This window comes from Trematomus bernacchii, unplaced genomic scaffold (assembly GCF_902827165.1).
Source record: "Trematomus bernacchii unplaced genomic scaffold, fTreBer1.1, whole genome shotgun sequence".
Classification (NCBI taxonomy): Eukaryota; Metazoa; Chordata; class Actinopteri; order Perciformes; family Nototheniidae; genus Trematomus; species Trematomus bernacchii.
The window spans coordinates 28,846,464-28,872,294 of record NW_022987720.1 but is presented as its reverse complement, the minus strand read 5'-3'; the positions used below and the strand labels follow the sequence as shown (position 1 = coordinate 28,872,294).

Genomic DNA, 25,831 nt, shown 5'->3' with positions numbered 1-25,831 from the left:
GGTGGACTGGCTGGTTGGGGTTGCAGGATTTGGATAGAAAATTGCGAAGATTTTTGATAAATAAGTACTGACCTTTAAATAAAAACAAGTGTTTCTGTTGAATTTATTTTATTGATTGCAAAAAACGGTATAATTTACAAAGACGATACGGGCTCTACAGTACTTTAAATATGAAAATATTAGCAAAAAAAGGCAGGTAGATAAGTCTATTTATCACAATTCATACTGTCAATAAAAAAAGATTGGCTCATCGATGCAACACCTGTCATTTGTTTTGTTAGTGGCACAAAAAAAATAATGCCAACAATGATCAGGGGAAACTGGAAGCCTGCTGCTTCTCAGACTTTAAAATAAAAACATGTGGGACAACATTCATTCAACAGCTTTTACAAGCAAAGAAAGTCGTGCTTGAATTTGTATAAAAACATTGATCAACTTCCAATTCAGCCAGCCAGGAGTTCGAAACGTCTGCTGTCTTGTCCTGTATTCATCCCAAATTTTAACAAAAACATCTTTCCAGGTAAAAAAAAAAGAAATAATTAAAGCAATTGATGAGCTCCTTTTCACAGAGTAAACACGACTCAAAAAGCTGTACAACATAGTGAGAGGACAGAAGCTCGTATGTAACTGTGTTGCTGAAATCACAGACGCAATGACACTTCCTTATCTACAATACCTGATCAAAAAAGACACAACAAATATTCCAGTTTTCAGACCAAATTCGCTCTCATACATGCTTGTACTCAAAGCAAGCAGAAGCAAATTAAGAAATAAAAAAGTGCAGTTTTATATATGTTATCGTGTGTGGCCCAGTGTAATAAAACCAGCTGTTAGCTCTATGCTGCTCATTGGCAGAAGGATTGAAAACTAAAGGCACTATCTTGGTCCCGACAACGCTGGAACTCCAACTATCTTCTCCTCTGCATTTCTGTCTTTGATTCAGTCACCTGGAAGCAGACACACCTGCAAAACAATGAACAAACAGAAATAATTAAATATAAAATACACATTTAAACAAGTATCTGCCTTTTAAAGTATTCTGCTTCTTCAATACATATTTGTGATAAGTCTTTAAAGGGTTCCTATTATGTTCATTTTCAGGTTCATATTTGTATTTTGTGTCTCAACTGTGTGAGGGAACTTGGGGATTTAAAAAAAACTCCAAATAGGGGGGCGGGACATCTCTAAGCGGTTGACCAATCACAACAGAGCCGGCCAGCTAACCAATCAGAGCAGACTGGGCTCTGGTTTCAGACAGAGGGTGAAAAGAGGTGCTGCAGCACAGGCAGTACGAGAAAAATAAAGAGCTTTTTGAACTTTAAAGCATGGAGACATGTCCCAGTAGAGACACTACATACTGATATACACCTGAACATCAGCAAGAGAGGACTCTTTAAAGTAGATACACTACATACTGATATACACCTGAACATCAGCAGGAGAGGACTCTTTAAAGTAGAGACACTACATACTGATATACACCTGAACATCAGCAGGAGAGGACTCTTTAAAGTAGAGACACTACATACTGATATATACCTGAACATCAGCAGGAGAGGACTCTTTAAAGTAGAGACACTACATACTGATATATACCTGAACATCAGCAGGAGAGGACTCTTTAAAGTAGAGACACTACATACTGATATACACCTGAACATCAGCAGGAGAGGACTCTTTAAAATAGAGACACTACATACTGATATACACCTGAACATCAGCAGGAGAGGACTCTTTAAAGTAGAGACACTACATACTGATATACACCTGAACATCAGCAGGAGAGGACTCTTTAAAGTAGAGACACTACATACTGATATACACCTGAAACATCAGCAGGAGAGGACTCTTTAAAGTAGAGACATACATACTGATATACACCTGAACATCAGCAGGAGAGGACTCTTTAAAGTAGAGACACTACATACTGATATACACCTGAACATCAGCAGGAGAGGACTCTTTAAAGTAGAGACACTACATACTGATATACACCTGAACATCAGCAGGAGAGGACTCTTTAAAGTAGAGACACTAGATACTGATATACACCTGAACATCAGCAGCAGAGGACTCTTTAAAGTAGAGACACTACATACTGATATACACCTGAACATCAGCAGGAGAGGACTCTTTAAAGTAGAGACTACATACTGATATGAACCTGAAAATGAGCAGAATATGTCCTTTTTAATTGTTCTCAGCTTAGTCGAAACCTAGCAACATGTATTTGGCAACTAATCCAACGTTATTATATAAAGTCAAGATACAAGAAAAATAAACTTAGTTTAAGCGTGAGTTATCCAATTACATCATTTTAGGTGAAATACTTCAAATCTTATTGCGAAAAAACTACAAACTGCCAAATAATTTCAAAACTTAAATAAGAAAACTTTCAAAAGTAAGGAAAATCAAAATCTCAAAAGAAGAAGTTAATAATAATAATAATAGATTACATTTGTATAGCGCCTTTCAAGGGACCCTAGGCCGCTTTACATGGTAAACAAACAAACAAACAAACAAACAAACAAACAAACAAACAAACAAACAAACAGGGGGACTGTGATGGGTTAGGGGTCAAAGGCCATGGTGAACAGGTGAGTTTTACTGATGACTTTGTCCCACCTGTCAGTACCAGCAGCCCCTCTCAGTGATCCAGGCTGTTCCCCAGCTTCTGGCCCTCCTGCAGCGCGGCCATGGCCAGCCTCAGGTGCTCCTTCAGACTCTGGACCTCCCTCTCGCTGCGGCCCTTCATCCCACTCATTTCCTCGTGCATCTCCGTGTATCGATCAGAGGCCAGACGCTTCTCCTGAGAGAGGTAAGGTACGTTCATTTATATAGCACATTTTCAGACACAGAGGCAATTCAAAGTGCTTTACATCATCATTAACACTTAACAAGAAGACCACAGAAAGGAACACAATAAATAAACATCGTGGAATAATTGTAAATACGTTAGGTGCTAAAACAAGTTAAAAGACTTCTGGGTAAGCAGCTGTAAAAAGTCGTGTTTTTAGCCTTGACTTAAAAGAACTCAGCGTTGGTGAAGACCTCAGGGTCTCTGGAAGTTTATTCCATTTGAGGGCAGCATAAAAACTAAAAGCAGCTTCGGCGTGTTTGGTTCTGAGCCGGGGAACAATGAGTAAGCCCGCTCCCGATGATCTCAGACCTCTGGGTCGCAACAGAGAAGCATGTCGGACATATATTGGGGTCCCAAACCATGTAATGCTTTATAAGTCAGCAATACCATTTTCAAAATGGATTCTGGAAGCTACTGGTAGCTAGTGCAGAGATCTGAGAGAGGACAGGAGCAGGAGGGTTAAGTTCCTCAATCTGCCTCGTCTATAACTTCATCAACCAGATACTGGATCATGTTAGTCCAACATGACTTCCACTAAGAAAGAAAAAACCTGCATACCTTCTCCAAAAAAATGTGTTTTTAAAATGAACAATATTAATTCAGTACACACAAACATTTTATGTAACCTCTGTTTCATGGAAAGGTTAAATCAAATTTAATTATTTGTATAATAAAACTTGAATAACCTTGTTGAAGGAAGTAAGGATTCACACACACACACACACACACACACACACACACACACACACACACACACACACACACACACACACACACACACACACACACACACACACACACACAACACAACACACACACACACACACACACACACACACACAACACACACACACACACACACACACACACACACACACACACACAACACCACACACACACACCCACACACACACACAACACACACACCACCACACAACCACACCACACACACACACACACACACACACACACACACACACACACACACACACACAACACACACACACACACCCACACACACCACAATGGTGCAGGGTTTCGAATCAAACAAGGGCCACTATTGTATTTTTTATCATCTTATCCAATTACTTTGACTCATCCAAGTGTCATTTCACATGACCTTTCTTTGTTTTTTTTGTACTGTACCCATCAGAAATCTTCTCTGCTCTAAGACATTTGTTCAAGGATGTCAGGATTTATTGTGCCTGTAATTCATCCAATAGTGTAAGGTTGACAGAAAAAAACACACATTTCTGTCTAAAACACACACATACCGCGTTTAGGAACTGCAGCTCGTTCCTCAGGCAGCTGATCTCCTTGTGTAAATACTCTATCTCGTTCTCCTTCACCCTGAGAAGAACCTGGCAGAAAAACAACAACAGCGTGGTTATCATCTGCTGCCAGAGAGAGAGAGAGAGAAAGAGAGAAAGTACTCGTCTCTAAATGGATATAATTATCACGTCAGTCCACAAGAAAGCAATTGTGTCCTGGCTGATTTATGAGAAACACCGTGGGCGTCCTCTGACATTTCTTTTGTACAAAACTCGGGCTAATTGCTGTTTACCGTGAGATTCCCTTTGTGTTCTCCAAACTGCTGCAACACTAGTTTGGTAAACAGGAAATAATAGGGTTGTGCAGAAGAGAAAGCTTTAATCATAACGGAGACATTTCATTTCTAAAGCAAGATTTGAAAGCTGCTTTGCATGGATTTATTCTTTTTAAACGTTGTATTTCGGCACAATTGCAAATAAATATTAGGCTACACTTATATCAATACTACTATACTATTGGGAGAATGAGATTCCAGTGGTTTCTGAATCTGTTTCCAAACATTTGTAACTTTTATACCCGTCTTATTCTACTCCAGCTTGTTTTATTTGTATTTTATTTCCTTGTGTTGAAATGTGCTCCATAATAAACCTGCCTTGCCTTTCCTCTCTTTATCTACTGTGTATTTAACTCACTAGAACTTATATTATGAATTGTTCTGGGGTTAATTATAGACAGTCAGAGAGAGCGAGCTGCCTTGTTGACATTTCTTCCCGTCTCTTGTTGACACGTCAGCATGTTTAGCAGCAGGTGTTACTTTCACACATCTGATGGGACGTGTGTCTTTATTGAGGAAGTGACAGGAAGCCAGCAGTACGAGTGTAGAAGTTGTTACCTCCAGCTCACAGGGCGTCCTGTCCTCTGAGCTCTGAGACGTGTTAGAAGATCGTGTTCGACTCATCTCCTCCGCCAGACGAGCCTTTAGGTCCTGCATTAAGAGAAATGTTTTGTCTTAATGAATGATGCGAGTAAGTTGGAATACATTTGTAGGGTTAGGATCACTATTTCCATGAAGGGAGAGTAGAGACTTTGCACTTTTTTTATTTACAGCAGCTGTCAGAAACCTGGATGCAATGTTCCACTTCAGGTTTAAGTGTCATAATAAAACAGTGACTTGCACACACACACACACACACACACACACACACACACACACACACACACACACACACACACACACACACACACACACACACACACACACACACACACACACACACACACACACACACACACACACACACACACACACACACACACACACACACACACACACACACACACACACACACACACACACACACACACACACACACACACACACACACACACACACACACACACACACACACACACACACACACACACACACACACACACACACACACACACACACACACACACACACACACACACACACACACACACACACACACACACACACACACACACACACACACACACACACACACACACACACACACACACACACACACACACACACACACCCTTGAGTCACAAAGAATATTAGGCTGATGGTCCAGTAGTTTGATAGATTAGCTGCAGATAGAAACACACACACGGCTCAATGCATGATCTTCCCATCATGCATTGCTTTACTCCTGGGGGAGATATGCACACGGTCCATAAAACTGTTCAGCTATATTTCAGGATCAAACTGTGAAATCTGATGATGTAAACTTCATGCCAAGGCCTCGGGATAATTCAGTGAAACATCAAGGAGAACCATCTTTCACTTTGAGAGGAAGGTTCTCCTTCCTCAGCTGCTCTCTCTCTCTCATGAGTTTTAAAGATGTCTCACCTGGTTCTCCTTCCTCAGCTGCTCCATGTCTCTCTCATGAGTTTTTAAGATGTCTCACCTGGTTCTCCTTCCTCAGCTGCTCTCTCTCTCATGAGTTTTAAAGAGGTCTCACCTGGTTCTCCTTCCTCAGCTGCTCCATGTCTCTCTCATGAGTTTTTAAGATGTCTCACCTGGTTCTCCTTCCTCAGCTGCTCCATGTCTCTCTCCTTGCGGCTGATCTCCCTCTCTCTCTCAGCGCTGCTCTGCTCCGATCGGTTCACCTCTAGACATTTCTGAGAGTAGCGCTCAGAGAGGCCGGCCAGCTCCCTCTGCAGAGCCTGAGTCTCCGACCTGCACAAAGAAAACATAGATTTGTGAAGGGGTCAAAATCGAACTAAGTCACAGAAATGAGAAACAACTGGCATGCAGGAGGTTCAAAGGATAACAGAATGTGCGTCACATTACCTGCTTTCTTTCTACTGTAAGTGCAGCAAAATTAGAAAAGAAACAATAAACAATTACAGGAATAAATATAAAGAGTTTGTTTATCATAGAATTGTATCTTTGCTGAGAGGGTAACGTTTTGAAACCTACAGTTGATGAAAAAGCATTTTCAACACAGATCATATTTCTAAAAACATCTGTAAAAAAACAGAAAATCACTGTTAATTATGTTTTGAAGCATTTTCTTAATTGTTCTGAGCTGTGGTAAGAATATTATAAACAGCACTTACTAATTGTTTCTTTCCCTCACTTTTTTTAAGACCAACATTTTATTTTTCTCAGTTGTTCTTTACAGCAAATAAACATAAAATAAATATACCAATATCTGTGTCTTTAAAGGTGGGGTAGGTAAGTTTGAGAAACCGGCTCGAGATACACTTTTTGTTATATTCCATGGAATGCTCTTAACATCCCGATAGCAATGAATATCTGAAGTGCTTTGACAACAAATCCATAAAAAAATGTCATCTGTGGAAGCCGTAGTACTGTAAAAAGCACGACCAATCATCTGAGCCGGCCCGGCTAAAGTAACTGGATGGCCTACCTGCCTGTCAGCCTTCCATCTGTGCACAAACTTATCTCGTGCCCTCATTGGTCATGTGCGCGTTCGTGTGTGTTGGAGGAGGGGCTCTGTAAGGAAGGGGCAGATTTCTTCCGGCTGTGTATTTTCAAATTCTAGCGCACTCGAGCTGGTTTCTCCAAAATGACCTACCCCACCTTTAATATTTTATATATATTAAAAAATGTACATAAACATCTAAGTAGATCAAGTTGGGCGGTGGTGGCAATTTGGCTTGGCAACTGGAAGGTCACCAGTTCAAGTCCCGGCAAGACCAAGTGCTACCAAGGTGTCCCTGAGCAAGGCACCGTTCCCTACACTGCTCCCCGGGCGCCGTACATAATGGCAGCCCACTGCTCCTAACACTAGGATGGGTCAAATGCAGAGAAACCATGTCATTACATAGTACCTGTACTACGTAATGACAATAAAAAGTAAAAAAAGCAAAGCACCGCTCCAATGGGACGACTTGTTTTGTATATTTTATATAACCAAAGTTAACCTTGTAATTCATCTCCTTTAAAGTGTGTCTCTTTTATTCTGCCCTCTGTTACTGAATACCTCTAAAGTAAAAGTATACATAGTATTGAATACATCTAATAACATCAACATGTTGTGAAGGAGTATTTTGTTCCATTTTTATTACGCAACCGTTTCCTCCTGCGGTTTCAAAATACTCTACTGGTCACGACCGATAACCACAGAAATAAGGAAGAGCATGCACAGCAGATAAAGACTATAAAACGTAGAGTAGGCAACAAAGATAAGCCTTAAAATGCAGGGTCGAGTAGCAGCAGCAGCGTCGTTCTGTCAAAGGCCTTGTGAAGCTCACAAAGGGAAACTAATCCATGACTGAATTCTTCTGCATTCCTTAAGAGCCGAGCGGCGGCCGCTGCGGTAATGGCCTCCATTCAACAAGGATTGTTGTTCAGTCGGCAAATTCTACCTTTTTTATTTCTCTGAAAACACTTCGGAGGCCAGAGAACTCCCACTTTAAAGCACAAGAGAGCTGTTCACATAAATTACCCCTGCTGGCCGCACTGACAGAGACTCGGGGCCAGGCTTCAACTAGAGTTTAGTTTCAAGGCGGGATGAAAAAAAGGCTCACACAAGAGCATTTAGAAAAGTTTCATTTCTTGGGTTTTTGCAGGGATTTTATAGACGCTAACTCAGGGTATATGCAGGAGTCCTGAAGTCAAATGTAATTCCTTTTAAGACCTTTTTTAAGACCCTTTCCATACATTTTAAGACCTCGTCGCCACTTGGAGTTTTAACCGGTTACCTTGGCGACACACTTTACCTCACATTGACTATATACAGTATTGATTGTCCTTCCTCCTTATCTTCCAACCATTTGGACGCAAACTTGCATTTCCCCATAACGATGTTGTTTAACAACCGGCGTGAACGGACCTCCGCGCTATCAAGCAGTGAGCGTGCGATGTCCTGTTCAGATGACGTCACATCCAACGGGATGCCATAAATAAACTACACAGAATCACACTACACACCTACGCAATGATTACATTCAGGCAAACTGTAGAATACAACCTCTTTGGACAATTTATATACTTATTGAAAACAAGCTACAGAATGTAATACCTTGGAAAATGCCGTTTAATACTTTTAATAGCCTTCATTTTCGCTAAATTGATTTATCAACTTTTAATACTTTTTAAGACCCCGCGGACCCCCTGTAACTTTTATTTGCTGTGTCATAATTAGGCGTTTCTTTTCAAGTAAAGCTTATAGTTAGGGCTGGCTCAGGCTCACCTTGAACCAGCCCCGAGTTGTCCCGCTGTAGGCTTTGACAATCTGATGAATATTACTTTTATAGCTTTCATATTTCACGTCTCATCTCCTGATAGTCTTTCTCTCTTTCTGTATGCACTCATGTCTAAAAAAAAAAAATCATTCAATTGCATGTAAAGCCCCCTAAGACAAATGTGTTATTTGGGATATTAGGCTATGCTAATACAATTTGACAGATTGACATCACTGGTTGATTATAAGCCAGTTATTCTTTTATCTGAGGGCAGGCTTTTTTGAAGGAGTTTGTAAATATGAGTTTTGAAGTAACTTACTGTTGATGTGCTCTCAGAGTGTGTGAATCCACCCCCCCGCCGCTGCCCAGCCTCTTGACTCTCTCCACCTCTCTCTCCAGCTCGTCTCTGTGTTTCTTCTTCAAAGCCTCCATCACTGAAACACACAAGGGTTACACAACTTCAAAATGATCTCCTGTTAGCTGGAAATCTCAGCAAGGTAAAACCAACCAAGCCAAGAAAGAAGATCACAGTGAATACAACAAATCTTTATCGTCTTCACTGTCGTATTTAATGTCATGGAGCAACATTTTTAAATGTAGTATTAACCACAGGCCACATTTCCGGCATCTAACTTAAAGGAGAGGTGTCATGCTTTTCCGGTTATTACCCGTCCCCTTGTGTGTTATGAAGGTTTTTATGCATGTAAACGGTGTGCAGAGTCAAAACCCTCAAAGTACACCCTGTAGCGAGTAAAACTCTAACACAGAAAAGACCTCCCCAAAACGCCTCGGAGATACGTCACTGTCCATTTGATTCTTCCGGGTACGGCATGATGTCAAGCCGTACCCGGAACGAAATGGACCAATCCGTGGAGCCGTTACGTTACGTCCGCGGAGCCGTTGCGTTAAGCCCCCGCTGATTGGTCCAAATTGACCAATCCATGGACTTCCTCACACACACATCTGTGTGCAGGGAGCAGGCAGCTCAGCTGATTTCTCCTCCCTGGCTGCAGGCTGATAACAGACAGTTGGGATCGCGGCGAAATTCTCTCTGCAGACCCATTCTCACAGCGTTTATCAACCTTTTTCTTACTCAATATCAAGCCACACTTATTGTTTTTACTTCGGCTGTGACTTTGTGTGTGCTCAGGATGAGTTTGGCTGTGTATCGCTAAACAAGGAAACAACACCTCCACGGAGCTCAGCGCGATTCACAACGTCCCGACCAATCAGAGCACACTGTGCTCACAGGGAGGGTGGGGGCTGGAGCTATTGGAGCTACAACGAGCCGTTAAAGGCAGAGAGTGAAATTCAGTGAATACACGTAGCTTACAGAGATGCTGTATGAGAAACCAATGTGAGTTTGGAAAAATGCACAGTATAAATCTATTTAAGTAGACCTCAACAATGGAATTATGATCAGTGGAAATGGCCATGACACCTCTCCTTTAAACACATAAAAAAAACTGACTTTGAGTGCTCAAATGCTAACTCATTTTCGGGTTAAGGAGTCATTCCTGAACCACTCTATGAGCTTATGGTCTTTGACATGAATATCAACCCATTCCTTCCTACTGACTTTTGACGTACAACCCATGTCTATGATATAGATTTAATGTAGTACTTTAACCATTCCTCATATTTTGTAAGTGAGCTCAAAGCATCCTACAGATCTCCCCAGGAGTGTTTCAGTGTCCTGACCTCGTGCTGTGTCTCTGGTCTCCTCCGTCAGCAGCCTCTCCTTCTCGCTCTCCAGCTGCTTCACCTGCCTCTCGTGTTGCCTCTGCAGCTCCTCCAGAGCCTGGTGGTGAGCCTGGTCCATGGCCAACAGGCTGCGCCCGCACGGAGCCTCCGGACCACAGCCCCCCCTCACACCTGCTCCTCTTCCTCCCAGTCTTCCTCCTCCTCCTCCTCCCTGTAGTTGCTGTAGCTGCTGCCTCAGTGACGCCACCTGAGAGAAACACAGAGACAGAGGTAAAGCCCACTGAGCGACGGGGGTAATATGTGATCAGCATGTTTACATGAGATTGTGGTATTGGCAGTGAGAGAGGATTAGCATATGAATTAGGGCTGTAAATTCATCTACATTTGATGGGAATCACATTTTGGACTAGTGCAATACTCCATCTTTACAATCTAATAATGTCCTATGTATTAATATCTCACGTTTCTGCAGATGAGTACTTTTCATTTTGATACTTTGAGTACATTTTTTGTACACTTCATTTACATTAAAGGGGACCTATCATGCAAAATGCACTTTTGTACGTCTTTTATACATGAATATGTGTCCCCGGTGTTCCAGGGAACTCACCAAGTGTCAGAAAACACAACCCTCTCTATTTTCCTCCATACCCAAATCTCTAAAAAAGGGGCTGCAACGGATCTGATAAAAACTGATCCAGATTTGAACACTGTCCTGACGTCAGGGCTACGGCTATTGGGCCAACTCCACCAATCAGGAGGAGACAGCCACGGCCATTGCCGTTCGAAAGCGCTGGAGACGTTGTAGTACATATGCCAGGCCTGTAGATGGTGCTGTTCTCACAGAATCAGCCCTTGCAAAAACAGAGCTAAAAAATGTCAAATTGAGCAAAATGAGGCATGGCTAAAATGCATGATCTGTTTGGTATTTTGAAAAAAGTATAAATATGCCTTATATAGGTATGGTCCTACACTATATTATTCAAATATAGCATGATAGGTCCACTTTAAGTACGTTTTTGAATCTTTTTGAACGCAGGACTTTTACTTGCCATCAATTATTTGAACCTTCACACCTGTGCTTTTCCCACAGTGATAATGTCCTTAGAGACAAATACATATTATTCAGTGTAGTTTCAACAAATATAGAAAAGGCTGCATGATGTAAAGAGATTAAATAGCCCGGCAACACGTACTACATACAATCTGTTCTAAATTGCAGTATCAGTCAAAGTAATCGCAATAACTTATTTGTCAAAATCGTACAGGCGTAAAATAAAGACAGGAGATGCTTTTCAATGCTTAACTGACAGTAGGAATATTTCTTTCATACTCACTGACTTTTAAACATTATCGACTTAAAGGTGGGGTAGGTAAGTTTGAGAAATCGGCTCGAGATACACTTTTTGTTATATTCCATGGAATGCTCTTAACATCCCGATAGCAATGAATATCTGAAGTGCTTTGACAAAAAATCCATGAAAAAATGTAATCTGTGGAAGCCGTAGTACTGTAAAAAGCACGACCAATCATCTGAGCCGGCCCGGCTAAAATAACTGGATGGCCTACCTGCCTGTCAGCCTTCCATCTGTGCACAAACTTATCTCGTGCCCTCATTGGTCATGTGCGTGTTCGTGTGTGTTGGAGGAGGGGCTCTGTAAGGAAGTCTGAAGGAAGGGGCAGATTTTTTCCGGTTGTGTATTTTCAAATTCTAGCGCACTCGAGCTGGTTTCTCAAAATGACCTACCCCACCTTTAACTTAATATTTTATATATATTAAATATATTAAAAAATGTACATAAACATCCAAGTAGATCAAGTTGGGCGGTGGTGGCGAAGTCCATAGGGACTTGGCTTGGCAACTGGAAGGTCACCAGTTCAAGTCCCGGCAAGACCAAGTGCTACCAAGGTGTCCCTGAGCAAGGCACCGTTCCCTACACTGCTCCCCGGGCGCCGTACATAATGGCAGCCCACTGCTCCTAACACTAGGATGGGTCAAATGCAGAGAAACCATGTCATTACAAGCTGGTTTCTCCAAAATTACCTACCCCACCTTTAATTAACATTTAACATTTAACTTTTCCATTGTCTCACTGCCAACACACACTCCACACCTGATCACTGGCAGAACCACTTTGCACCACAGAGTCTTTCTATGGACAGACTAATGATGAGGTTTTGTGTTGTGTTGTTGTTGGTGCTCAAAGTTGAAATCATTTCAACTTTGACCCCAATCCCTGCTGACCTTTCAAAGCCTGATTAGACTCAAGCTGCAGAGGAAGCTTGAACACAAAGGCAGCATTCAGCTCCCATTAAAGGGTAATAATAGCTTAATTAAAGAATGAATGCACATCAATTGTCTTTGGCATGAACGTAACATCTCTTGTTTATAAAGTAAATTGTTCTTCGCCCAGTGTCACGTGTAGAGAGACTTCAAACAGGTTCAAACCAAAGCTGCACATCACAACACACAGAGAAGAACAGAGGAGTTTCAGCAGTGTTTCCCAAACTACAGCTGCACAATTAATCAACATGGGATTTAAATCGCAAAATAGACAATATTTGGTACAGGTAGCATATGTGAAAATATCTGAATAAAGTATTGTGGGGCTACACACCTCATTAAAAATCCTAGTTTGATCCATATTCTCTTAAAAAACATGATAGTTGTAATGTATTTCTTAGTATATTTTCCCCTCTAATATCAAGAATCATATCGCAGTTACAATATCAGTCAGAATAATAGTTATTTTTTCAAAACGTCATCACATTCACTGTAATCCTGTCAGGCTAATCTTACTATTTTAGTATGGAAAACACTGATGAAGAGCAGGTCAGAAAAGACAGTGGCTCAAGTGTTAACAGGCGGAAAGAGGAAATGTTAACTTCATCCGAACCGATGAGTTAATTTGCATTTTATTTATAAATGTGCAAATTGGAAAAAAATCATCTCCACGCACTACCTCCCTCTGCAGCGCCTCATTGGCTGACTGGCTGGAAGGCTGTGTTCCCATTGGTGGTAAGGAGCTCATCTCCTTCAGCGGCAAGCGTTCGAACTCAGCCCACTTTTTCTCGACGTCATCCTCGGTGCGTAGCCTCTGATTGGATCCCGCGCCGGTGCCCTTCCTGGACAGCACGGCCTCCCATTGGCTGCTGGTGTTCCTCTCCTCTTGCCATTGGCTGTGCTCCCGGCCCTGACCCTCGGCTGCCTCTCTCTGCCCGGCGGGGACGGGAACCGGAGAGAGCTCCACGTAGTCGAACCTGCGGTGAGTGGGAGGAGCCGGGGGCGGGGCTTCTGAGGGGGCTTCGGCGTGACGGGACGACGGGCGGCGGGACGACTGGAGGAAGCGGGAATGAGAGTTCTCCTTATCACTGCTGCCGTCTGGTAATCTGGAGAAGAAGACATACAAACAATAAATCAAGCCTATCAAGACAAATGGATGAATCAAAACATTATTTCTTATTTTTCTGACCTCATGAATCCTAAAAATTGGTGCAGGAATGAGTCCTAAATTAGTTAGTTAGTGCTAAACTCAGAGCCACATTTCATCTTCAACGTGCGATTGCCACAGATCTTATTTTCTGCAATATTCCAACATCCAATATGAAAAATCCCCAAAAATTCATCATCACGGCAACACTCTTTTTATATGAAATAAAGAAGTAATCCATCACTTAGTCACCAAGGTTAGCGTAATATGTGAAAGCATACAAGGCCTCAACATGAACCCTGGAGGCGCAGCGTCAGTGCTCCTGGTGGATTCATGAAACTTTCATTCATCTCTCACAGACAAAGTATACAGAGAATTCAACTCGAAGGGTCAAAGCTGTTAATACATGTGAGTAACAGAGCCTCATATCTGATTTAGCCCAGCCTGAGCTGCAGCTACACCTCAAGTGAGCGATGCAGGAAGGCTGAGGCAAAGAAATATGCTGCTTCATTACGGCAGGAAGTTGCAACATACAATAACTGTTGGTATTTGAAATGCTTGAGATGTTAAAACCAATCCATGACAGTTATACATTTTTGACTGACACTTTCTCTCTATGATTATTACACAACAAAAGCTCTTTATTCTCATACTGCCTGTGCTGCAGCACCTCTTTTCACCCTCTGTCTGAAACCAGAGCCCAGTCTGCTCTGATTGGTTAGCTGGCCGGCTCTGTTGTGATTGGTCAACCGCTTCGAGATGTCCCGCCCCCATAGCCTATCACCTACAATGTGTTGGAGCGCTAGCCAATAGAAGCGCGAGTGTTACATAGTGATGTCACTATGTTCAGGAATTAAACAAAGGGGTCCAATGGAGGCGTTTCAGGCAGGGGGAAATTAGACATTTGGGATTTTAGCCTTTGTAGACCATTTACATGCACAAAAAACCCAAGGGGAAACCACCAAAAAGCATAATAGGGCCTTTTATTCAATAGGCGATTTCACACCAAGTACTTTGCCGTACATAGTTCATCAGAACTCTTTAGTTCTGATGAACTATGTACAGATCGCGTTCACACCGGAATAAGTTCCCTGAGGGAGGATTAGTCAAACGAAGCCGCTGACGTCACTTCTTCTTCTTCTGCTTTGGGTTTACTGGCAGGCCGCAAACAACTTCACGGCGTATACTGCCACCCGAAGTCCCCGGCCGGAAGTCCCCGGAGTTGGGGACTGGCTTCAGTAGAAGCTGCTGGGACTCCCAGCAGCTTCTACTGAAGCCTTCCGAGTAAATCGCCAGAACGCCGACACCTCCTCATCTCCACCGCTCCCATGTTTTCTTTTGTGTTGCCATAAGTTAGTCTCTCTCCGTTGGTGCGCTGGGCTAATGCGGCTACAAAAAACCTTTCAGAGTTTTACGGGGCGTGGTTTGCAGCCCAGCCAATCAGAAATGGGAACCTTTTTCTCCCTTTTCAGTCCCTGCTCTCTAGCAGGGACTGAAAAGGGGGTGGAAAGGTTCTCATGAACTAAGTTCTAGTTCCGGATTTTTTTGGTATGAACGCAAAATTTCAAGAACTATCGGAACTATACTGGGAAAAGTACTATATTTACTGTGTTTATTTTAATTTTTAACTCATGTGCAATGTATTTTTTTCAACATTTTAGGTAATCTATATTTAAATAAAACCTTTTATATATAATGATTAAACAGGTATTTACTGTGTGAGGTCTGGAGAGCTGCTGGGTCTTATACACTTCTTTAAAACCTCGATCCAATTCCTCCTGATCCCCGCCGTCATGGCCGACAGAGTGTGCGCGGAGTCCCTCGTCTGAGGAACAAAAGAGACCAAGAGAAACAGGTTCAGGAGAAACAAAGACGTGACAGAACTGGGATGAGAGGGAGAGGATACAGAGAAGGAGAGGATACAGAGAGGAAGAAAGGAGGAGGAGATGTGAGTCATGATAATAAAATAACAAATAAATGCAGGAGAGGAAATGGAGAGAGGGTGTGGTGATAGGAAGACAAAAAGGTGTGAATATAGAAAAATGAATCTGTGTATGAGAGGGATTAAGCTGTAACTGAGACACTCACCTGTACCTGAAACCCATAGTTCTTCTCCACGTCAAACTCACACACTTTCACACACGATTTGAGGTCAATCTCCCCGTCCAGCTCATCTTTCTGTACAGAGAGCACAGCAAGGCAAGTTTATTTATAAAGCATATTTAAGCAGAACGGCCATTAAAAGTGTGTTACAAAAAAAATGTAAAAGCATTAAGATATAGTGCAACAGAAACACATATAAAAAAGTCAAGAAAGTACTAATTGAAACAAGATAAATACAGTAATACAGGTATAAAATACACGAATATAAGATAGAGATTTCTGTGGAGCATGATAGCTAAACGCTGCTTCTCTTAACACTTTCACTCAACATGCTGTTGCACTTCAAGTAGTCATCAAAGTGTTAATAATAAACATTCAAACAAACCTCCTCTGCACTCGAGTCTCTGTAGTACTTCAGTCCAGCGTCAGTCAGAACAAACCAATGCTTCTTCCACTAAAGAAGCAAAGAAGATATCAATTAATCCAAGAATAAAATGAGATTTGAGAATGGACTTTTGCACGATAACGTAAATAATAAAGCACTATTACTACTTGATTAAGACAAATTGGCATTAGGGCCGAACCATTTCTTAAAATGTAATAAGTCGCAATATGTATTAGTGAAATATATTTTGTTGTGACTATTGATTGACCTAGTTCATCCATACATGTACTTTGTTAAGCCCCCGTCACACTGTCCTGAAATTGACACCAGATGGAATATGGAATTGTGAATTTCGCACGAAGATGGCCCCGAACTTGGTCAACAGCCAAGCAACAGCCGAAGCAAGTATGATGCCTACAGACTCACACTCCGCCATGTTGTTTCCATAGCAACAACAACTTCCTGTCAACAGCGTAAACTCGCCTCGATGTCATCGTACTATAATACGATGGCTACACGACGGCTTCACGTAGTCGTGTTGCCTTCCTAAGACAATCGGGCAGCTTCTTGTTTCCTTCGTATTGTCTTCGTGAGGCGAAAAATGCCCGATGGCACCGATGATCAGACGAAGATGACACGATTTGACAAGATGCCCTCACGATGGCCTTACGAAGGGCAAAATGGACACACGAATTCAACACGAAAATGAACCATCGCAAGGTCTTTCGGCAATTTTTTTGGCATGCCAAAGATTTTGCCACCGCTCACGAAGTTGCTGCCGGAGCCTGAGAAACTCCACCGGCGGTCATACGATGGCTTAAGATGCCCTCACGAATGGCCCGATGTTACGATCAGAGCCGAATTTGAACATTTCCTTTATCGTGTGTCCATCTGGTGTTAATTTCGGGACAGTGTGACGCAGGCTTTAGGAAATACAAACCCATATTTTCACATGAATAAAGAAGACGATTAATAAATTGCTAATTGTATGCATTAAATCCAAAAGCACTTTTCGATATGAAGGAACAAATATTTATAATCTTATGAATTAAGTATTGTAGTGATGTAGAGATGACTGAGCCTACAAATGGTAATGTACACACTTTTGTATGATACACATTCTCTTCAAAACCACACCCACGATCATTTAAACTAAGTAGTATAGTTTCATGAAAATAACAATGCAAAAATGATACAATATCGTGCATCACTTGCAGTTGCAATGTCAATGAAAACAGTTCAAATGAGGTTTATTTTCCAAATGCTTCAGCCCTAGTTTGAATATGCAATGCCTACAGTAAGGCTGCATATTAACAGCAGTGTGTGATGTGTGTGAGGAGCAGCTCATTATCACTGGAGCTCTGAGAGACAGCTGTTCTGCCTGCAGAGCTGTGAGAATGAGCTGCTATCACCTTACACACAGCAGAGAGGGGGGGGAAGATGAAGATGGAGGAAGAGGAGGGTGGTGAAGATGGAGGAATAGGAGGGTGGTGAAGATGGAGGAAGATGAAGATGGAGGAAGAGGATGATATTTGAGTACAATTAATGCTCTTACCTCTCCGCTGTCGTCCAGTTTGGACATCCACCCCTTCTTGAAGTTCAGGAGGTCAGGCTGAGGGGAAACAGGATGTTAGTGACGTCTTCTCCATGTTCACCATCTTATTTATGACTTGGTTTCAAATCAATCTCATGCTTTTATATACAGAATAAAACAAGACAAGAAAAATGCCTTGAATAAAAGCAGTCTTACATATTCAGACTTTTAGAAGCTGATTGCAAGACAGTGATATATGTTAAGGAATAATTCTTCTAGATATCTAACCTTTTGCTCTGTGACGTTTTATGATCTACTCTGACGTCTGTTATCTCCTTTAAGGAAAGGCATTGGTGCCATATGTGTTGCTGTCACCAGTTTGTGACCGGTCAACTTGTCTGGCACGAATGGTAATTGTTGTGAGAACGCTGAGGCACTTCCTTATCGGTGTTTGTGGACTCTAAGATGTGAAATCTTTGAGGCCATGAGTGTCGGACGCAGGTGGCTCAGTGTTCCCAGCTGTTTAGTCTACTCCTTCAGAGATGTTGATTCTCTGTGAACCAGTTAAAAGGTCTAGCATAGAGAGAGGTTCTTCAGAATTGACGTGGCAACTCTACCGTGGAGTCAGAACCTCTGACTCTTTGATTTGTGATGTGAATCCTCCGGCCGAATACTCTGAATAAACCCATCAGTGTTTGACATCAAAGCTCCAACTCTCACCGTGTCTCCTTCCTGAGTCGGTGACTCCATGCATTACTACACAGAAGTTTCCTCCACAATATATATATAAATATTTGACAAATATGTTGCAAATACACAAGTTGACTGCAGGAAGGAACTGTGCTGTCTTTATCCGTCAAGGTCAGTCATTTGTTTGACCTTTCATCACGAGCAGGCCTCAAAGGATTTACAGAGAGAGTAGACAGAAGCTATCGCAGGGTGGGGCAAACTCAATATAGTTACATCTCTTTACAAGCTAAATAACAGCAACCATAATTCCTTTCTTTATCATTGTTCATGAAGTAAAAAGAGACAATGCTGCGGACATATTGTGCCACAAAGACCGTAAACCAGTTTCTGCTGTGGAGAAACTTCAATCCAGAAGTAGGAACCTCAAAATGCGATGATCCCAGATTAAGATTAGGCCATTTTGTCCACTGTACATTCCTCAATTCTCTCATCTCTCACAACATGTACATTCCTCACTTTTTAATCTCTTTCTGAATTCATCATTCCTTTCACTTGTTATCTCTACGACTCCCTCTCTGTTAATATGATTTCTCTCTCATCATGTCTGTGTTTATTCTCACTTCCTGGTGTTGTTTTTTTTTAAGCCACAGTACCACCCAGTTTTACCCTGAACAGAATAAACAAGTTAATCTACGCTGCTGTCATGTTAAGGTCTGGTGACTCTCAATGGACCGTGTGTAAGTAAGTAACACACACACACACACACACACACACACACACACACACACACACACACACACACACACACACACACACACACACACACACACACACACACACACACACACACACACACACACACACACACACACACACACACACACACACACACACACACACACACACACACACACACACACACACACACCACACACACACACACACACACACCACACACACACACACACACACACACACACACACACACACACACACACACACACACACACACACACACACACACACACACACACACACACACACACACACACACACCACACACACACACACACACACACACACACACACACACACACACACACACCACACACACACACACACCACACACACACACACACACACACACACACACACAACACACACACACACACACACACACTCCACTATTAAATTAATCTTGAAGTGATTTAGCATTTTGAGCAACTATTAAAGAAATCAAAAGTACACATTCTACTATTCCAGATTCTTAACTGTTAGTATTTTCAGGTTTTTTTATTGCAAATTATTACTTAAATATCTTTTAACTTTTATTTTTCACAAAACCCAATTTATCCCGGGAAAATGAAGTATTCAGATTCTGTTTATTTGCTCCTCTATGACAGTAAATATTGGGCTTTGGGAAACTTTAATCAGCATTTTATTTAGCAATTTTCTGACTAATTATATAAAAAACGTTACTGTATTTCAACCAAACACCAACTATTTTGTTAAAAAATTCATAGTTTTGATTGAGTTTCGAGTTGTGGACAAAACAAGAAACTCGATAACGTCATCTACTCTTAGGCTTTGGGAAGCACAGATCAGCATTTTGCAGCCTCTTCTGACAAGTCCACTTTTGGATTATTTGGGAAATAATCCGCAGATTAACCGATAAATACACAAGCAGCTCTAATCTCGATTTATAATACAAAAGGAAGCTTGTTTTAGGGACTCTTCTCATAAGATCCTCGCTCAAAGTACTCGACCACTGGAGCATAATGTGTCAGACTTCATCATCATGAATTCATGAAATGTTATCCAGTCGATACATGCCCATAGTGAGGTCAGAGAGAGGTTACATGAGCAGGACCCAGGAAGAAAAGACCTGCAGCATCTGTTCTGAATCAACCTGATGCCACAGAGCTTCTTCTGTCATGTGTTTTAGAATCAGCGACCTCGCTTTAAAAAGGTCAGCGACAGAGAGAAGAGGGTCAAACTCTGGGGACATTTTGAGACAACGTCCATTCTTTCTGACTCCTATCATTTATCTGACGCTTCAATTACAAAAGGTGCACTCAACCACGAAGATAGACACTCAAAAAGCAAGAATCCTACAAGTATATTAGATTTCAATTTGCCAAAACATTGTAAGTTTTACTGCATTATCTTCAAATGAGCCAAACCATTGTGACATGTGTCCAAGCTTTAGTGTTCAAAAAGCTCTTTATTTTTCTCATACTGCCTGTGCTGCAGCACCTCTTTTCACCCTCTGTCTAAAACCAGAGCCCAGTCTGCTCTGATTGGTTAGCTGGCCGGCTCTGTTGTGATTGGTCAACTGCTTAGAGATGTCCCGCCCCTTACCCTATCACGAACAATGTGTTGGAGCTAGATAATAGAAGCGCAAGTGTTACATATTGATGTCATGATGTTATGGAAGTAAACAAAGGAGTCCAATGGAGGTTTTTCAGTTGGTGGGGGGAGAGAAACTGTATGGGACGTTTTAGTTTAACACACTACAGGAAAGGGAAAACCCCCCAGAAGCATAATAGGGCCCCTTTAATGCCAGAATGCCTAGTAAAACATACTGTTTAGTTAAATTACCTTTCCTAAGCCAATGATACATGTACATGCACTCATTGTGTTGAAACATACACAATTATAACGGTTTGGAGAAGCAATATTTGTTATGTTACTTTGCCAAGAAATCTTTACCAATGTTTTGACAGCGTCTGTGTGTAAACACGTGTCACAGCTGGCTGTAAAAACTGACATCTAGAGTACAAGCTAACGGCTAATTACTCTTCTGCTACTGTAAACAACACAAGGTGAAGCAACACAGCATGAGTACATGTACAGCTCATCAGGGTAACTCCACGGAAAACAGACAGAAACATTTACAGTTAGATATAAATTGCACATTCCTTGAGCCAAATAAACTTGTACCAGAAAAGACCATCGAAAAATCTTCAACATACACAAAAAGCATAAACCAAAAAACGGCTAGCTCCTGCAGTATATGTGAACATGTAACATATGTAACGTTTCTGTGTATAAAGAAGTACCGAAGTACAGTTTTGAGGTACTTAAGTTGAGTATTTTCATTTGATGCCACTACATTTTTGAAGCCATTATTGTATTGTTTGATACACTACATTTATTTGACATCTTAAACTACTGGTTAATTTAAAGGTTCAGATTGTTAGCTAATACAAGGTAGATATAAACTAAAACATAGACGTTGGTTTATAGGTATATATATATAAGCAGTATATAAAGTGATCTGAAAGACACATTTATATCATAATCCAGTCATTTATATGATTCTGAAATTGGACATAAAGCACAGAGAGTACTTTTCCATTTATTTTGTTGAGTATGGTTGGATACTTAAAACGACTTTACTTGTAACAGAGTATTTTCCAATTTAGTATTGGCACATTTACTTCAAAGACATATCTGAATACCTCTTCCCCCACTGTGTGTATAGAGTCATGGAAGAAGTACTCAGATGTTATACATTAAATATAAAACGATTTGCTACAAGTAAAAGTCCTGCATTCAAAATCTTACTTCAGTATAACCACAAAAGTATAAGCTTCAAAATATGTAAAAGTATTATTATTTGTTAAGCCTAATGGCCCAATTCAGACTCATATATAAAATTGCTGTATTAAAGCTATTCATGCATTAATGCGTTTTTCAAAGCTGGTAGATGTGGAGCTAATTTCAATTACTTTATATGCTGTAAAAAGTAGAATATTTGGCGTGTAAGTACCACAAGTAAAATCATTTGTTAATCCTAATGGCCCATTCAGACTCATATATTAAATTGCTGTATTATAGGCCTAACTATAAATATGTGTATCACAGCTGGTAGATGTGGAGCTCATTTTAATTACTTTATAGCCTACACTGTAAAAAGTAGAATATTGGCTTTTCAAAATGTAGTGGAGTAAAAGTATTAAAGTAACATAAATTAAAAACACTCTTTTACAGCTACCTCAAAATTGTACTTAAGTAGCCTACAATACATTCAGGAAGGAGTGACAGGAAAAACCAAACAGCTTTTTTTAAAGTGCAACTTACCGTCATGATAACAGGGTCCAGGGAGGGTAAAATAAAGACAAAAGAAGCGTACCGTTACTTAGGGTAAAAAAAAACCCTACTTAAACTTAATCCCACTCCTCAGTTTTTAGAGGGTAAAACTTCACTTTCTCGCAGGAAACCGACGTTATGCGAAATGAGATAAAACCCCGCCATTCATCCCCATGTTAACAGAATCAAGCGAACCCCCAACCAGCGTCAAAAGCTGAGTCTGTGTCCAGTTTTCAGGGGGAAATACATGGAGAAAACACGGGTTAAATGTTGTTTTAAAGGTGGTAATTTCACAACTTTTTCAGCTAGTAATACTCCTTTTCTCGGCTGTGTTTTCTCGCTGCCTCCCTCTCTGTGTCTGCCACTTCCTGGGCGGATCCGAGAAGATCGGTTGAGAAAACAAGCGCACCCTACCTAACCACACGGTGCTGTAAACAGAGAAGTACTCACACATTGTACCAAGATATATAGCAGAAATACTGCAGTGCACAAATACTCAGTTACATGTAGAAGTCTTGCATTTAAAATTGTGCTGGAGTAAAAGCATTGCTGGTTTGTGGTGAAGTACATTTACTCAAGTCATGTACTTAATCAGATAAGTAGGTTTTACATGTTGTACTTTTACATTAAGTATTTGTATTTTATGTTACTTTATACTTCTACTCCAATACATTTTGAAAGCCAATATTGTACTTTTTACCCCACTACATTTATTTGCAGTGGTGTAAAGTAACTAAGTACATTTACTCAAGTACTGTACAATTGTGAGGTACTTGTACTTTACTTGAGTATTTCAATGTTATGCTAATTTGTACTTCTACTCCACTACAATTCAGAGGTACATGGTGTACTTTTACTCCACTACATGTAATTTAATACCGTAAATTACTTTACAGATCTGGATTAATGATGTGAAATATAATCAAGTCATAAATCAGACTTTAGTTCACAAGCTACCCTGCAGTATACAAAGTCATTCAAACTAGCTGCACCTTTACCAGCTTTGAGAACACTTTAATGAGTTATCAAACAGAGTATTTTTACAATTGAATATGGCTAATTTTACATAAGTGAAATATTTCAGTACTTCTTTCTCCACGGAGTAAAAGTACAAAAAAATCAGCATTAAAATATACTGTAAGTACCAAAAGTAAAAGTACCTTTTTGTATTATCGCACATTTCAGAATCGTGTATATTTAATTATTGTATATTAGAATTATTGATGCAATAATGTGTTCATCACTTAAATGTTGCACATATTTGATTTACGATATACTGCTGGATAGCTTAATAAAATATAATAATTTATTATTTTTTTTACATTTTGTATCATTCACTTAAATCTGCAAAGTAGCGTGTAACTAAAGAGTTTAAATAAATGTAGTAGAGTCAAAAGTACAGCAGTTGCGTACAACATTTGCTGCAGGTAAAATAATAAAGTAGCTATAAAAGCAGTGTTTGGGGGCTGAAGGGGGTCCGGTGGGATCCCCAGCTTCATGAGGTTTAATATTTCTTTGGATAATTTCAGCCACAACTGGTTTTTAAAGAAAAAATGTGCAAAAAGTTCTGTTTAATATGAGGTGTCACTCCCCTCCTCTCCTCGGGACCAAACATCTCCACCTTGACACAAAAAAGTGTAAGTAATCCAAAACTTTCAAAACAAACAGAACAAATTTAAGTGCTGTATTTTTCTGACTGAAAATATTTTGGATTTGCTAACAAAGCAGCACTCCCCCCTCCAAAATCCTCTCTTAGTAGCTATTGGTTTCAGTTCAGGAATTTCAACACATGCCCCAGCAGACCACAATTGACAAAGCTCAGTCAGTCTTATGAAATGCCTGTAGGGTGTAGGTGAAGTCTAAGTAGACACGCAGTCAGCAGCCAGCCGTTAAAACAGTTAAAATGTAGATACACTGCAGATATGGCAGCCGGTTAGGGTGCCAAGTACATAAACTCTTTACAGTTGTCAACAGGATCTGTGTGAACGCTCGACAAGCTGCCAGCATGTCTAGTAAATATGTAACAGAAAGATACCGTATATTGAAATAAGAGCGAAGGGCAATAAACTTGTATTGAACCGTATGTGCTCTGGGTTTATTATCTTCATTACAAATATTTGTAATCAGCTGTTACCTCGCCCTCCATATGGCACGCTGGGAGACATGATATTTCCACTTACATACATTACTGTAAACACACCGGTTATATCACATACCTGCATTTGTTCTGATCTGTTGTGGTTACTTTTCAAGGAACTTCCCTCATCTGCTGAGGGACTGCCAGACCTCTGAAAGGGAACAGCTTGTAGGTAAGAGGATAATCAATTTCCGATTGTGCAAAACAGGGAAGCCTCTGGAGTTTCACATCCACAGATGTGGATGTGGAAGATGTGGTTAAGCATTAACATGTTATGCAGGTGGAAACAACGCAGCTGCAATGCAACTGCAATAGATTATATCATGCAGGGTTTGTGCACTTTGGGGTCATTCAGCTCAATTTCTAACCCCTTTTATCGCCACTCTGTCTATGCTTTGAAATTTCATTTTTTTTTTGCATTTGATATTCTCCAAGCAACATTTAGTTTGATCAACTGTAATAAAACCTTCTTTGTCCAGACCAGCGTACCTGCAATGATGTGTAGGAGTGAGCCCGGGAAAGATACCCACTGCCACCGTAGTGCCAGTCTCTCTCAGTCTCCCCTGTTTCCTCCCACTCTCTGGAGGGATGCTTGCTGAGGGAATGGCTGGAAAAGCACAAAAATGTCATCATCGGTGTGTCTAAAATGGTAAAATGTATTCAATCTATTTGTGTGGAAGAAGCAGAGCCATCTAGATTAACCACAAGGACATTGTGTTTCATCACCAACAACATATCCTTCATGTTACACAATGTATTGTTAACTGATATGTGTAATGTTAACAAGCGACAAGCGTTTAAAGGGGACATAATATGCACATTTATGTTCAAACTTTTATTTTATTTTTCTATATTTGTAGTCCCATATATGCTAAAGCACTGACAAAGTGAGTTCTTCCATGAAATTCCCCCCTCAACAGCTCCCATTTCAATC

At 40.8% G+C, this 25,831-nt stretch overlaps 1 protein-coding gene across 1 annotated transcript; it reads right to left on the bottom strand.

The window, feature by feature from the left end:
* Positions 1-91: 91 nt before the first annotated feature.
* Positions 92-23,151, bottom strand: triobpb (TRIO and F-actin binding protein b). The gene is made up of 13 exons (XM_034143183.1): positions 22,752-23,151; positions 17,997-18,053; positions 16,442-16,510; positions 16,042-16,131; positions 15,669-15,778; positions 13,486-13,912; positions 10,520-10,769; positions 9,138-9,252; positions 6,182-6,341; positions 5,025-5,117; positions 4,135-4,221; positions 2,626-2,809; positions 92-963 (listed from the first exon to the last, which is right to left on the bottom strand). Exons 1-12 carry the CDS (start codon positions 22,755-22,757, stop codon positions 2,648-2,650), a joined length of 1,626 nt encoding a protein of 541 aa, XP_033999074.1. The 5' UTR covers positions 22,758-23,151; the 3' UTR covers positions 92-963; positions 2,626-2,647.
* Positions 23,152-25,831: the final 2,680 nt, after the last annotated feature.